A 17,071-nucleotide genomic window follows, 5' to 3' on the forward strand; every position below is an offset into this window, starting at 1 on the left:
TACGGCGCGACTTGTATACTTTAGTTTCTTCAATAGTATTATGTCCTATGGTATATTGCTGTGGGGCAGCGCTGCCGACATTAATACAATATTTGTGCTGCAGAAGAGGGCTATTCGCGCTATTTATAACCTAGGCCCCAAGGAACCATTGAGAGCAAAATTCAAAGAGTTAACATCTTGACTGTTGCTTCTCAATATATTCATGATAATGTAATGTATGTTCATAGGCACATAAGTGAATTTGCCAGAAACTGTCATAACCATAATGTTAACATCAGGATCAGACATAAGCTTATAATGCCTACTACTCGACTTAGTCGAGTTAGCAAGTATTTTGTGGGGCGATGTATATGCTTTTACAACAGGATCCCAGAAAATGTTCAAAGCAAAAGTATTACGTTATTCAAAAGAATTGTTAAAAAACGTTTGTGTGGTAAAGGTTACTATAACATAAATGACTTTCTTAATGATACCACAGATTGGGAATGGAGCGACCGCCCTCAGGCTATTAAATAATAAGTTTAATTGTACAATGCTACTTTGTAAATGTTACTTTAATTGTAAAACATATTTTTGATGAAAAAAAAAGCCCGCTGAGTTTGTTGCGCCCATTCTTCTCAGGCCTGAGGCATTCATTTTGGAATGGGTAGTAATTTTTTTTACTTTCAATAAGTGAATTTCGTAAAAAAGCCGGTTAGTCGTTTGTACATTATTTCCTCCAAAACTTTTCATATAATGGATCCGGATGTTTTTATAACAGATATCTTATGATTGTCGTCAAAATACAAATAATTACGATCACAACTGACGTGTTGGTTGCAAGTAAAATAGACACTCACACAAAATATTGTTTTCGTCACTTCTTTCCTTGTCACAATTTGTATGATGCGATCCCAAGCATGCATAATCTTGTCTCACCAGTCATTCGGTATTAGATGTACACACTTCAACCAGGTAGGTATATAGTTCAACCTAGGCGTGAGCTGACACGTTATTTACTGCCCAGGTTGTTGAGCGCTGTATGTTACTCCGATAGTATTATTTGTGATAGATGATGGGTTTTTGCAGAGTTAATAATAGTGTCCTACTTTTTAGGGATGAGACTAGCAGGACGTTCAGCTTATTAGCTTAATTGTATGTATTGCTGTATTTATCAGCTTAATTGCTGGTAATTGATACGCTCTGCCCATTACATGACGATCTGTATAGCCGAGTGGTTAGCGATCCTACCTACTAAGCTAGAGGTCGCGGGTTCGAATCCCGGTAGGTGCAAGCATTTATATGATGAATATGGATGTTTGTTTCCGAGTCATGGATGTTTAAATGTATGTTTATATGAATTTATGCATGTTTAAGTAAGTATATTGTATTAAATATATCATTGTCTTGTAACCCATAACACAGGCTATGTATGCTTAACTTGGGGCAAGGTAATTTGTGTAAAAAGTGTGTCAATATTATTATTATTTCAATGCAGTGCCGCTCAAGATCCTTGAAAAACCTAAAAAGTCTGAGCAGCACTAGACCTGTGCTCGTCACCCTGTGTCAAGTCTCGCCACATAAGATGTTAAGTCTCATTTGCCCAGTAATTTCACAACGGCTACGGCGGCCGAAACACAGTAATGCTTACACATTACTACTCCACGGCAGAAATAGGCCGATACTTTAATATGCATACATACCCATATAATTGGTTCCCAGTTTTCTACGACTGTCTTCTCTTTTGATTTAAAAAATATGAAATGACTTTTCATACTGTTCTGTAGAAGCAATCTGTTCTTTTGCCTACAATTTTGGTCGAACGAATCGCCTGCAGAGATTTCTGTGTTTATTTGCTAGATTTGGTTGTCTCGATATTAATTTTCCACAAAATTAAATTATACATTTCAGAATTATTTTAATTTAATATCGAGTACCGAATATGTCTTAACCAAGATAGGAACGCAAAGCGAATACTGAACAAGTAATAGAGTTATTGTTGAATTAGAAATAAAACAGCCTTTTTCATAAATATATTTTATTTAGGCACCAAAATATGAATTAATATACAATATAATTATTTAAATTAAATCATTTGGTATAACTAACGAATAAGATACATCAACTTATATATTGCCAAACAAAAAATAACCTAATAATTGTCGCATCTAACTAAAATGCTTACAAGGATTACTTAAAATTAATGTGTGATAAATGTCCACCAGTAATAACAGCGTAGCACTGCAAGCTGATGTTGAAGTTTAAGTTAAGTTAACACCACCAGCCTTATAATATATTAGTGATAATTCATAATACTAATGTCTAAAAAATCGTAGTCGCTGTTAAGTGTCAAAAGTCAAAACATAGTTTAGACGCTAAGGACCATGCCAGACTCTGCACCACCAATTTGGTATCATTTACACAAAATTTAAATATTCAAAAATTATGTAATGAATATAATATGACCACTTAAAATTTAATAAATAATACAAAACTTGCAGATAATTAAATGTAAAAAAAAGTAACTCAACCCTTCTCGTCAACTTCCTATTTCTAAGGCGGCCATTTGCATTACTTTCGACGCATAAACGATCAACAAAATGACTTGAACTGACTTGAAATTACTTGGTAGAAAAAAAAACCTGTTGAATAGTAAATCACATATAATTATTTCAATTTTATTTATTAAGTGTGTATATTGTATGGCAAATATATCTATACAACTTGAAACGATAGTAGAAACGACAGCCTTGAAGGTGTCGTTGAGATTATCGTAAAAGTGACGTTTAATTGTTCGTCGAATTCGAATCTGACATTTTCAACTAAGAGTAGGGTTAGGACCGATAGTATCGAAAAATGTTTCGTTCGTTCAATCATCGTTTCGACATTGAATATACGATGTAACTAAGAGTAGGATTCGACACGACTAATGCCACGATATATCGAATATCGATTTTAGGAGTAGGCCCCAGGAGAATAGCTCCGGGGAGCCATTCTTTCGAAAGCGATGATTATTGCGGTAAGAGCGGTAGACAGAAAGTAGTGTGGCCGTAGCATTAATTTGTTTATCGTGCTTGGATGAATATAATTGTGTTATTGTATTATCTACGTCGTTATCTAGTCGTCTTTCTTATAAACAAAGAGTAGATACAACAATAAAGTAATATGCGTTTATGCCCAGCGCTACAAAGAATTCTGTCAACGCGGGCAAATAGTGTTTGACATTAGTAACTATGCTCGGATCGATTTGTCAGACAGAAAATTTGCGCCTCTCGTTACAACGAGGAAATGATGGGACTCTACTCAGAATTAATTTTATGAGAAACCCTAGTTACAATCTAAACCATACACCCCTGCGAGGAAATTAAGATTTAAAACCATAAAATAATACTACGATATTACATACACATGTTATAGATAAGCAGACTATCAATCCGCCATTTTTTGGCGGCAATATTAGTAAGAAATTCTTTCAGTTTAAATATGCGATCATGCGTGTGTGGGACAGATAAACGGCGGCGAAAGTAATGTGAATGACTGAACGATTATATTATCACGTTATGGTGGCCGCTTTGACTAATTTCAATTATGTCGTAACACAATGTGTTCACTTAGAATCAAAAGAAACAGTAATTGTTCCATAAAAATAGTTTAAAAGCTTAAGGAGAGATGACGCCAAAACGGCCATCACAGTGATATAAGACCAGTTAGATAACTCAATGAATTATTTCTCGTTCAAGAACTTCTGAATTTTGTCAGGTTCAGCGAGCTCCTTGATTCGGTGAAGGTTATTCCACCATAGTTTAAGTCGGTGGCGGCGTATCATATTGAACCATGGTGTTATAGGTCCTTCCAGGGTGGGAAGATAACTGCAAAAAAAAATTCAGTACTGTATACATTTCCCATTCTAGTTGCCAATAAGCTCTAAAATAGGACCTAAGAATAATCTCACTAACGGCCGCTTTTAATATTCAATCTCTACTCTTTTATTATTTTGAATCCAGATTTTAACTTAACAGTTAGTTTTACTGCTGTATAATTTAAAATGAAAAACATAAAATGCGGTCGCGGAGCACAAACATTGTCTGTTATTAACCTTCGCAAAATGTGATCACAACTCTCAGGCCAACTTAACCAGTTCGAGTGACGCATGTATCGTAAATCTTGGTATGTCATGTTCAACTCTCAGGTTGTGGCACTGTATCTATGACTACATCTCGGGGAACCAGTGCTCTGTGAACGGCTGGATCACTTGGCGTTGTGTAGAGAAATCGCTTCATTGTGTGACTTCTACCGCATTTATCACGGGGAGTGTTCCGAAGAGCTGTTTCACCTGATTCCTGCCGCCGAATTGCACCTTCGCACGACACGCCACAAATTAGGATATCATCCGCACCAACTGAATGTGTCTGTCTTCAAGTGCGGTTTTCAAGGAGCTTTCTTCCACGTACTACAAAGCTGTGGAATGAGCTTCCTTGTGCGGTGTTTCCGGGACGATATGACATGGGTACCTTCAAAAAAAGCGCGTACACCATTCTTAAAGGCCGGCAACGCTCATATAATTCCTCTGATGTTGTACGATAATATAGGCGTCGTTTGTCCTCCTTTTTCTTAAAAAAAAAACAAAACATAATGCATTCTAGAGTAAGACTTACGCGTTAAACTCGTCTTTGGGCACGAAGCAGTACTCGGATATCTCGTCGGAGTTGGGTTTGACCTTGACATCGCTCTGGAAGAACAGGATGTGGTCTATCTCATGCTCGCCCCACACGCCGTCTCCGGGATCGTGGTAGTGCACGCGGGTCAGGAACGTAAACATCTCCGGATCCATCTGAATACGACAACAAGGTTCTATATCCTTGAGTGTTGAGATTGCCGCCATTTTATTGACGTCAAATCAAGGCATACAATAGGCCTATTCTTCGATATTTTAAATGTAAAAAGATAAACTAAAATGCCGGGTTGCGTAGTAAAACTTTGTAAAGATAATACTACAAGAAATATGAAAGACACTGTGATAACATATCATCAGTAAATACTTTGTATTTCATTAATTTCAATGTAAAATAGCACGAAGCGTATGTTACAAAATTTGAAAGATGCCATGCCAATAAGAAAATAAAACTTGTTTCAATCTTTAGCACCAATCACTACCAATCAAATTAGAATACAAAAATTTTCTAAGCTTGGTGGTCTACTATAACGTGACATTGGAAAACTTATGGTATATCTTCCACAGGAGTCACAGTAGGAAGCATAGAATAGAGTAGACGCATCTAATAGTTGCCGCAATAAAGAAGCTATTGTTCTTAGGTAGTGCGGTATCTAGTTGGAGTGCAGAGACCAATCCTTAATCTGAGTCCGTATCGTTGGTGTATTGTTATAAACAAATTGTTTCTGATGGCACAAAATGGTGGTCGGCGTTTTCGGTCAAGTGACATACAGATTACTAACAAAACTATGATAAAATTTGAAAATATAAATTATTCTCATGTTGTTTCCTAAAACTTTAAAAAGTTTTTATATACATGAACATATCGCAATAATTTTGAGATAAGCGCAAAGTGTCTAAACAGTAGCTTTCCGTGATGCGCGCAGAAATGAAAAACTGTCTCATTTTATTTACATAGTAATACACAATGTGTGTATTTACTATGTGTACACAAATAAAATATGAAAATAAAATTTTATGAACGATGCGGGCCTCGAACCCACGACCTCTGGCGTTCCGTGCGAGTGCTTCTCACTTCTCACGCTTATGACTTTAAAAACATAATAAATTGTTTAGATTTACAAGTGCGACATCTCAAGTCAATTTTCTAATATGCAAATATTGGGGTTGAGCAGGTTATCAACTGTAAAGTGGATCCTGTAGATGAAGCCACAACCTGAGAGTTGAACAAAGCACACAAGATTTTATGACGATACGTCACTCGAACGGTTATTTCAGTTGGAAGAGCACTCGCGTGGAACGCCAGAGGTCGTGGGTTCGAGTCCCGCATCGTTCATAAACACTATCCTAAGCGCGTTGGCATGCAGGTGGGACTCCCCACTGCTGAGGCATTGGATAGGTTTGCATGCGCCTCTAGCTAGGTGCAACTTATTGTAAAAATAACTAACTATACTAACATAATTTTTAAGAAAAATTCTAACTAACATACAATTACTTACACTACCACTAACATTACTAACTTAGTCTAAGAATAATTGTTACTAACTTAATAACTAATACTTATGGATGTATATTGTCCGAAATAAATTATTATTATTATTATTATTATATAAAATTTTGTTTTCATATTTTATTTGTGTAAACATCGTAAATAAATCTATGTAAATAAAATTATAAAGTTTTTCATTTGTACGCGCATCACGGAATTTTTATAATAATAAAATCTTGATAAGTTTATGTATTTATGCTAGAAGTGAGGGTTATCACTTTAAAATCATTACAAATTGTTTACTATGTGTAACATTAAATAATAAAATAATATATCCGACTCGATATTGGCAGATATTTGGTTTAGTTGATTATGTTTATTACAATCGCATAGTTCCGTTTGATTTTAAAGCCAACGGGAAAAAATATGCTGAAAAGTAAATTATTTTAGTTGAAAATACTATTCTTAAGTGCTAAACACTGTTATAACTTAGCTAATATTATAATAAAAAGCGATTATTATTACCAAGTACAACAATAGCGATGCAAAAACGTGACTAGCCATCCGTTATTTAACTAAATGCGAAACGATTAAAACTTCAATTATAAATTACTACAAATTAAAAAATAAAATTATTTAAACTCTCGTAAGTGATACAGGCTGTAATCGTTAAGTTACTGTTATAATAACTATTACAGATATCAAAAAAATATTTAAATTTTGATATTAAATACTCTACATTTCTTTTTTTTTTAATGAAAATAAGGGAAAAGACGAGCTGGACGTTCAGCTGATGGTAATTGATACGCCCTGCCCATTACAATGAAGTGCCGCTCAGGATTCTTGAAAAACCCAAAAATTCTGAGCGGCACTACAATTGCGCTCGTCATCTTGAGACATAAGATGTTAAGTCTCATTTGCCCAGTAATTTCACTAGCTACGGCGCCCTTTTAACCGAAACACAGTAATGTTTACACATTACTGCTTCACGGCAGAAATAGGTGCCGTTATGGTACCCATAATCTAGCGGGTATCGTATGCAAAGGAGCCTCCCACTGGTAAATATATTAATATATTATGTATCGGATCTATAAGACGAGCCTAGAGTATTGAAAAAAAACCGTGGATTCGAGAATGGTTTAGATTTACAATTGTATTACCTCCTAAACGGCTGGACCAATTGATGTTTTTTTTGTGTGTTCCAGTGAATTTGAGATTGGTTTAGATTCTCAATTCCGTCCATATAATATAATTCTCCCGCTCATGTGTATGTTAGTGAACTCCGAACGGCTGGACCGATTTTTCAAATTTAAGACGTATGTACAAGACAACATCTGTCGGGTCCACTAGTCTAATATATAAAATTCTCATGTCGCGGTGTTTGTAGTTAAACTCCTTCGAAACGGCTTGACCGATTCTCATGAAATTTTGAGTGCATATTGCGTAGGTCTGAGAATCGGACAACATATTTTTCATCCCCCTAAATGTTAAGGGTGGTCCACGCCATTTTTTTTTTATTTTTTTGACATTTTTTTTAAATTTGTTTGATTATGAGTCAGCATTAAAAATACATACAACTTCAAATTTTCACCCATCTACGATCAACAGTTACTTTTGTATCGCGATTTTAATATTGGCAATACAACGTTTGCTGGGTCAGCTAGTATTATATAAAATGCTTATGCATTGTCCTAAGTTGCATAACAGTGACATAAAATTTCACTTTAAATAAATTAAAAGCTTAAACTCATCAGTGAAAAGACGTCAGATATTCAAAATGATTTAATCAGAGGAAATGTACAATTAATTATTGTATAATAATATTATATAGTGCTATTCTTCCGAAAGAGTCACACATGGCTGGGTGTGTGAAGATTTATAATGACGTTAACACAATGAGACTTTGGATTTTTAATAAATTTTAATATCAGATTACATTTTCATACATTACATTACATTATCATATGAGACGAGCTCAATTGTTCAATACAATTTAAGAATGCTGAACGGCACTGCATTGTAATGGGCAGGGCGTATCAATTACCATCAGCTGAACGTCCTGATCATCTCGTCCCTTATTTTCATAAGACAAAATCAAAGAAACAATTTTATTTTGCCTTTCATAGAGAATACTTCCTTACCTGATCTTTCGGTATGCCCAGTTCATGGTTCAGCCTGCGAATTGCTGCTGTTACAATGTCTTCAGCTTTGCCGTCTATGTAGAGGGGATGGCTGCAACAGGCATTTGTATAATAATCTGGATATGTTACCTGTAACAATGATAATAACAAGTTTTTTCAGTTATATTTAAACGAACAAATATTCCTCACGCCTATTTTCAGCGCTTAATAATATATAGATTGATTATTTATATTAGTGTTATGTCCGCTTCATTCAAGTCTCTCTCTCTCCATGTTATCTGTTTATTATAACCCGTCACTGGCTAAGCTGCCACAAAGCGCGTGGCGCACATGCCCGTCTTAAGCCGCCGCGCGTTACCGACGCCAATTTCAACGGGCTCGTGTTACAATAAAATTTATTGCTTTTGAAGTGTTTCGGCTTGTTTATAAAAACGAACGTCAATGCTTTTGTTGTTAAACAAACTAGCGCTTTGTTAGATTGCATAAACAATAGATACTGCGTAATTTAAACAAATTTCGTTTAAAGTAGAGCTAAACGGCTGACCGCATTTTGACGGCTTGTCGTATTTACACAGATAAAGTTTTAAACTACATATTCTTACTTTTATAGTCTGTTAAATTACCTTTCTTGAGGTATATCGTGTAGCTTGTCTTACTCTGTGTATATTTAACGAAAAAATATCTGCTACCGTTGTGTGCCAAGCAGTCGTACGACGTCTGGTTTGGCACTCAACGGTAGTTTTGATAGCAGACGTCACACGTCTGATTGGCACCTCGCGGGTTATGTATCTTTTAATTTGCTATCCATCTCAATCAATTTTTAATGTTAAAAATGCACGTATTAAAACGGAGAATAAATTAATATAATATTTAAGGAATTATATGTTAACTTACAAAATCATCATATCTATCTGAAAATGGCAGCAAACACCACATAAGCATAACATTTATATAACCTTATCTTCTCATTATATTATCTTAAGTTAAGAAAGTAATTAATATGGTGGCCGTGTAAATTATTAGTCTTATATTAAACAGAATTTTTATTTGACACAAATAATTGTGAAAATAATGTATGCGAGTTTTAACTTTGTCTCTTCTGATTTGATTATATCTGTGTATTATTCAAGTATTCAATTTAATATCTAGATATCTCTAGGAACCTTAAAATAGCGGCGTGCATTGGTTTACTAGCAAGGTATGCATTGTAGATCTAACTAGTCGTAGCTGAGCTTTGGAATTAGCAAAGATCGCTTACCGTAGGAATATAGTATGTAGCGTAAGGATTTTTTTTTAAAAGTGGCTGTTCAATAAAAATTTGGTAATAAAATAACAGAACCAAATTAACTTTAACATAATACTATACTTATTTAGGTTATGAACTAGGTAGGCACTACCTAATTGCCTATAATATGATATGCACGTCCCTGCTTAAAATAATATAGAAAATTATAGAAACTGAATATTTGAAATTTGAGTACATATTATTTCATATCTTGTCCTCAGTTTTTAAATATTTCTATGAAATTCAGTTGTATTAAGTTTTGTATACAGCAACTTATTGATTTTAACCAATCACATCCACAAACATATATGTCATCCTCGTCATCTGAATGTGTGATACTCTTTCAGTTTGGTTTCCAAGGAACTTTCCTCCACACAAAATCAAATCATAGACTAAACTTCCATACTGTGTGTTAAAAAAATGTCTACAATTTGTTATGTAAAAATTTGGCAGCACCCCTGTAACTTTGTTGATGAAAGAACTAGTCACTAACTATCTAGTAGCCTATATGTATGTTCTTCTCATCCAAAAAAAAGAAATGTTAACAAACTTTTTGGCTCGATCTTCTTTGCAGAAACATGTCTCCCCTCTTGTTAAATAAAAATACACTGAAAGCTCTATGCAGAGGCACACTACCATCTGGACCCACTTTATGACACTCCCGTTTTGTAGCTGTTCCAATAAAGTTATCCTTTTCATCAACCAGCAGGCAAATATCCTTATCTAGTGCATCCAGCTAAAACGGAAACATACACTTAAGCAAATACGATTTTTTTACACGTTCAACTACATTAGTATCAAGTAATCGAAGAAAAGGTAGAGATGTGTGATGGGCATGGCATGAGAAATTAAATTTAAGCATAACAATAGTATACAACTATAAACCACCCGTAACTCCCCGGGTTCGAATCCCGGTAGGTGCAAGCATTTATATGATGAATTTGGATATTTGTTTCCGAGTCATGGATGTTTAAATGTATTTATGTATGTTTATATGAATTTATGTATGTTTAAGTAAGTATATTGTATTAAATATATCATTGTCTTGTAACCCATAACACAGGCTATATATGCTTAACTTGGGGCAAGATAATTTGTGTAAAAAGTGTGTCAATATTATTATTATTATAACTGCCAGTTTAGATATAATTGGCAATTTTAAGTTATTATAAGATTATTATTAAGATATAATCTAAGATTTAATTAAATGATGAAACACATCAGATTTGCCAGTCTACAGTTTTCAAGGGCACTGATCTCATGAGATTGTTTAGAAAATTGGATTTTAAAAGACACCTGCTGGTCAAAATCTGTCAAGTTATTTGCATATTAGCCAGGAACTAAAGGCAGGTATTTTAATAAAAGAAATTTAATAAAAAGCTTTTACACCAATTGACAGTTTTATTTTAATACTGTCTAAAAATTAATACATACATTCAAATTCAAATATTTTTATTCAAAATAAGATGTGACATCACTTATTGAAAGTCAAAAAGCTACCACCCATTCCAAAATGAATGCCTCAGGCTTGAGAAGAATGGGCGCAACAAACTCAGCAGGCTCTTTTTTTCATCAAAAATATGTTTTACAATTAAAGTAACATTTACAAAGTAACATTGTACAATTAAACTTATTATTTAATAGCCTGAGGGTGGTCGCTCCATTCCCAATCTGTGGTATCATTAATAAAGTGTTTTATGTTATAGTAACCTTTACCACACAAACGTTTTTTAACAATTCTTTTGAATAATGTAATACTTTTGTTTTGAACATTTTCTGGGATCCTGTTGTAAAAGCATATACATCGCCCCACAAAAGATTTGCTAACTCGACTTAGCCAACAAAGACATATATGTGAACTCCTCAATATGAACATAATATAATAGATAGTAAAAACTAATTGAGAAGATAATAATCATTAGTGCTAATGATGTGATTTGGATTCCTTGAGATTTGGAAATTTTCAACAATTTTTTTGACAAAACTTGGGAGTTTTATGCATAGTATAATAGTAAATAAATAAATTTCGTTTATTTCAAAGATTACATATACATTTTTTAGTGGTTGAGACTTCCCAGTAAGTTGTCTTAGGACACTTGTATTGGGAATATCTCGCAACTTCCTTAGCAGATATCATTTAATTTAGTAAACAATATAGAAATAAACAGAAATGATTAAAAACTAAATTTTACAATTTACAATTGTGTGTGTGTGTGTGTGTGTGTGAGAGAGTGAGTGAGTGTGTGGATGTGGGTTTGAATTGGACCTTTGATTGGGTCCATCTATGCAATGTGTGTGTTTATCATGTCAGTCTGATCAGAAGATTTTCCACTTCATCATAAGCAAGACAAGTTAGCCAATTATTTAAAGCTATTCTGCATAGATGTAATGTCATAAAATAATAGAATATAATATATATATATATATATATATAATAGATAAATTTATTCTTACCTGGACTGGCTCAACCCCTTCAGATTCATCAGGCTGAGGTTTTGTTGTATCAGCTAAATACCGTCTCTCTATTCTTATACTGTCTTTCCACAAAGACCTCGCAAAGCGCCTTACAAGCATCTTCAATAAAGAAAAATAATTACACAAAAATATTTTATGGACAATGAGGGACTCAAACCTGCCACATATCCTGTTCTATTTAATTTAATCCCGGAAGTGAGGAAAATAAAATTTTATATAAAAGAAAAATAAGATTTAAATGATTAAAAAACAAACATATAATATGGGATGGTATTTTATATAATTACATAGAAAGAGAATAATTCTTTATACTATCTAGACTAAGCTTCGGCAACAAGTGCTTCCAACCAATATTATCATGAATATAAATAGAATACTTTAAAAAATCATTACACTAACTCTTTCATATTTATGACAGGGAATGTTCCTTAAAAGTGTTTCACCTGATTTCTGCTGCCGAATTACACCTATGCATGACAAATAAGGATATCAACCCCACCATCTGGATGTGTCGGAGTCTTCTACAGTGCGGTTTTGAAGGACTTTCTTCCACATACTACGAGCTGTAGAATGGGCTTCCTTGTGCTGCGTTTCCAGGACGATATGACTTGTTTACCTTCAAAAATAGCATATACACCTTCCTTAAAGGCCAGCAACACTCCTGTGATTCCCCTGGTGTTGCAAGAGAATGTGGACGGCCGACCCGTACACTTGTTTGTCCTCCTTTTGTATAAAAAAAATATTTTACTGGATGCTAAAAACGGCTAGACAACTAATAATCCAATTTGCTGAGTTTACTTGAGTATTGGAAATTTATATGAAATATTGTTGAACTACAAACAAGGTTTTAACAGAAAATAAATAAGTATTTAACAAAGAACTATCAATGAGGCCAGTGTCACAGCAAAAATCTGATAATGTCATTGACTCCCAATTTATGATTAAGATAACTCAAAATTTAATTAATGAAAGAAATAACTGTCATCTGTACTGTTATAAAATCCAAAGTCGTCATAATATATTATCCTATTAATTTATTTATTAGATAATCAGAGAAGTTAACGATATTACTGTCTATCATAAATATTGTTAGCTTTACAAAAATGGTTCCAAATAAATGTCTTTCGGTTTTAATGTAACATAATAGCTATAACTTACTTTTTTTAATAATATTTTAAATAGTAACAATGTCTTCAAATTTCTACTCGTCTCCTGTTATTTCTTTTATTATACGTAGGTCCAGCTCAATAGTATAGATTTACTTTTAGATTATAGAAACACCAATTTAATTTACACGGTTTAGTAAAATAAGCGACACCTCCATCTCAATCAGAGTTACGAACAAAATAAAAATAATTATTTTGTAAATACGACAACTCAATTACTTAACTTCAAGATGAAGTTCTGCTTCTGTGACTGTAAGTGACGACGACGAGTGTGACACTGACACTCAGCTGTGTCATAACAAAAATGCAAAGAGTATAATAATATATAGGGAAAAGAGAGCCCTCTCTACGCATTATGAGCTGTCTATTTGACGACTGGCGCCATCTGAAAATTGGCCCCGAAAATAACTATATATAAGCTCGAAATTATAAAATTAATTTTTAATGTTGTGACGCAATTAAATAACCAACTCTTCTTTTTAATGTAGGTATTGCAATTTTTTACCATGTTAAAATTGCGCGTAGAGTTAGTTATTTAATTTTGCTACAACATAGAACATAAAGGATAGGATTGAGTAGTGTTGGTATGAGTAATTGAGGTAATTGGGAGGGAGAAATAAAAAGCAATGTTTGCATATTATTTTTTATTTTTATAATATTGATGTTTATCATAATATTATTGGGCAGCTGTTTTTGTTTCGTCTTCAACCACATATGTTAATTTTCCGGACAAAATTCGATTGATCAATCTGCACCAACTATACAAAATAACATTTATAGTTGTGTTATTAAAATATTGTTTCGACTTTTCTTTATGTGTGGTGCAATTAATAATCTACCATCACATCTGCTATTTATATAATATGCTTTTTTATATTTTTTTTGGGCATATCTGTTTTTAAGATCCCAGTTATTATATTTTGAATGTCATGGAAGCAATTTTCTAATTCTTGATTTGGATAACATAACCATTTTTTATTATTGTATTCTTTTGCTTTAATATAATCATTGTTATTTCTATCATTTTTGGGTTTTTTGATGCTTGCAACTGCATACTTAAAAATAATTTAGCTGGTTTCTTAAATTTCATAGCAAAATGTTGAAACACATTGCTGCTGGACAAATCTTCAGCACCTTTTAACCTTGCTTTGAAAGATTGTCCTTTTTTTCGCAAGCGCGATATTTCTGCTTGAAGATGCTTGATCTTTGTGCGCTGTGGAGCCATTAGATCTGTGAAAGAATGTTTCATTTACAAATTGTATAGTTCAGTTGATTCAGTCTTAAAGTTTATCTTATATATAAAATTCTCGTGTCACAATGTTCGTTCCCGTACTCCTCCGAAACGGCTTGACCGATTCTCATGAAATGTTGTGAGCATGTTGAGTAGGTCTGAGAATCGGCCAACATCTATTTTTCATACCCCTAAATGTTAAGGGTGGTCCACACGATTTTTATTTTTTTTACATTTTTTTTAAATTTGTTTGATTATGAGTCAGCATTAAAAATACATACAACTTCAAATTTTCACCTATCTAAGATCAACAGTTACTTTTGTATCGCGATTTTAATATCGGCAATACAACGTTTGCTGGGTCAGCTAGTATATATATAAAAATGAATTGCTGTTCGTGAGTCTTGCTAAAACTCGAGAATGGCTGAATCGATTTGGCTAATTTTAGTCTTGAATTTTTTGTGGAAGTCCAGTAAAGGTTTTGATAAGAAGAAGAATTTAATATGTACAGCACGACGTCTGTCCGGTCAGCTAGTAATGAATAAAAATATATTCAAAATTTAATTCCCACACGGACATTAGCTGTTCTCAATCCTATCAGGTACCAATGCAGCCTTTATCAAAAAAGACATTTGGCTAAATAGTCTTATGTCATGTCATGCATTAATCTGCTGTTATAAAATTACTGTCACATTTATGGTTAATGTTTGATAAATAAAGACTTTTCGAATTTTTTATTATGTTTAATTTCTTATTTGTGTTGTAATATTACATCAAAGCCCGCCATCATCAGTTGTGCTTACTCCCTAACTTTGCTGACTCACATACTACAAAATAAATGATGGGCCATTACAAAAATCTTGCTGATTTTTGTCCCCAGCTCCAAGACTATGAGGGAACTACTTTGCCCACCCAGACAAAAGATTATAAATTATGCCAAATTTCATACAAATTTATTCAGCAGTTTTTGGATAAAAAAGTATAAAAACAATATTTTTAAAGGAAATCAGAATCTTTCCCATTTGTAATATTGGTATAATAATATTAATACCTTTTCCAGTTGTTCTTTTAAGCTTGCTAATAACACTATAATTATGTTCCAGCATCAAGCACATTGCTGAAGCAAATTGTTGAGATGCATCTGAAATTGGAAATAATACTTATTTATTTATTTATTCTTATGTAGTTTGTTGCCCACTTTGTTATATTAATTATCATTGATAATAGCCAACAAATTTAAAAAAAATATATGAATTTTACCTGCAGCCACAAGTTGGAATGTTGTTGTAGTTGATGCTTTCTCTAAAATAAAGTTGCTCACATACGGCTCTGTAAATAATAAATATAATAATAGATTAATGATTATTTATTATTTGTACGCCACAGCATGCGGGCAAGTAATGGAGAACTTTAATTGTGATTTGTAAAATCTTATGTAAATGAAATGAAATTATGAAGACAATATTATATGAAAACATGACATTAAGATCAAGATCAAATGTGGGATTTTCAATCAATAACAATTTATTGGCCCAAGATTTAAAAATTACAACCAGCATACACATCAAAATTTTGTATGTGTGTCCATAACTATCAATAATTTTAAGAAGATACATAATAGACATGGGATTAAAAGCAGAACAAAATCAAATTGTCAATGACTATTTCTATGCTAAATTTTGACAGATTTTACACTTGGAGACAATGTTAAATCATACAATAAAATTTATTATTTAATACCCTGACGGTGGCCGCTCCATGCCATTTCTGTGTCCATGTCATTAAGAATGTCATTTATGTTATAGTAACCTTTACGACACACACATTTATTAATAATAACAATACTCTTTTGGTATAAATTATATCATGATAGGTCAATTTTCATTTAAAAGAATGGGAATGAGTTATCTGCCACTTCTTCTCATCTCAAGCTTTTTCAAAGTAGTGATTAATGGAAAAATTTATTATTTTTGACATTCATAATATATAATAAAGTGTATAAAATATTGTAAATAAGTTTTAAAAATTATTTACCTGAACAGTCTTGCTGTATTATTGTAGGCAGTAAATGTTGAGTGGATGAAGCTTGTCCTAAGATTACTTGACTCTGAACTTGTCCTGAAAATTAATGTGAATATGTAAAGATTATGTTTTATAAATTTAATGATTTACACTGATAATGAACCAGTTTCAGCTAGAAATGCAACCATTGAATATTGTAATCACAACTGTGTAAGAAAATCAGGTGTTTCCAGAATGATACAATATACCTTCAAAAAAACCATCAACTCAACAAAGATTCCTAGTGGTGTGACTAAATCTGACAAAATAAGGAATATAATCGAATATTAACTCAATATGTGTTAAATTAGGGGACTTACCAGGCAGATGAAGCATCGGAACTGCCAATGTGCTTAGCCGTTCATTACGATTTCTGTGTCTGTCAGAAAAGTGTATATCACAAATTCACTTCATCTTATAATATTCAAAATAAGATGTTTCAGGGTTTCTACAAACAAGACTGACCCAAGTTTTAAACTGCTCAGGAAATTTGACAGCATCTGGGAAATGATGCATTGGAATCTCTGAAAATAATAAACAATATTATTAAATAAATTGAGTGACTATTAAAG

The 17,071-nt window shown here is 33.1% G+C and overlaps 2 protein-coding genes and 1 long non-coding RNA gene across 3 annotated transcripts in view; 1 reads left to right on the top strand and 2 right to left on the bottom strand.

Moving 5' to 3' along the window:
- The window catches only part of LOC126972325 (uncharacterized), a 768,748-nt gene that overhangs the window by 108,334 nt on the left and 643,343 nt on the right, over nt 1-17,071 (top strand). The gene's annotated exons all lie outside the window — the stretch shown is intronic.
- Nucleotides 2,001-13,423, bottom strand: LOC126972365 (isopentenyl-diphosphate Delta-isomerase 1). Its single transcript, XM_050819063.1, has 6 exons — nt 13,200-13,423; nt 12,021-12,140; nt 10,117-10,302; nt 8,282-8,410; nt 4,635-4,810; nt 2,001-3,848 (listed from the first exon to the last, which is right to left on the bottom strand). The coding sequence occupies exons 2-6, from the start codon at nt 12,138-12,140 to the stop codon at nt 3,704-3,706; spliced, it is 756 nt and encodes a 251-aa protein (XP_050675020.1). The 5' UTR covers nt 13,200-13,423; the 3' UTR covers nt 2,001-3,703.
- On the bottom strand, nt 15,699-17,054 carry LOC126972376 (uncharacterized). Its single transcript, XR_007731127.1, has 3 exons — nt 16,820-17,054; nt 16,473-16,556; nt 15,699-15,767 (listed from the first exon to the last, which is right to left on the bottom strand). It is a non-coding gene; the product is annotated as an uncharacterized LOC126972376 (long non-coding RNA).

This window comes from Leptidea sinapis, chromosome 26, assembly GCF_905404315.1.
Source record: "Leptidea sinapis chromosome 26, ilLepSina1.1, whole genome shotgun sequence".
Lineage (NCBI taxonomy): Eukaryota > Metazoa > Arthropoda > Insecta > Lepidoptera > Pieridae > Leptidea > Leptidea sinapis.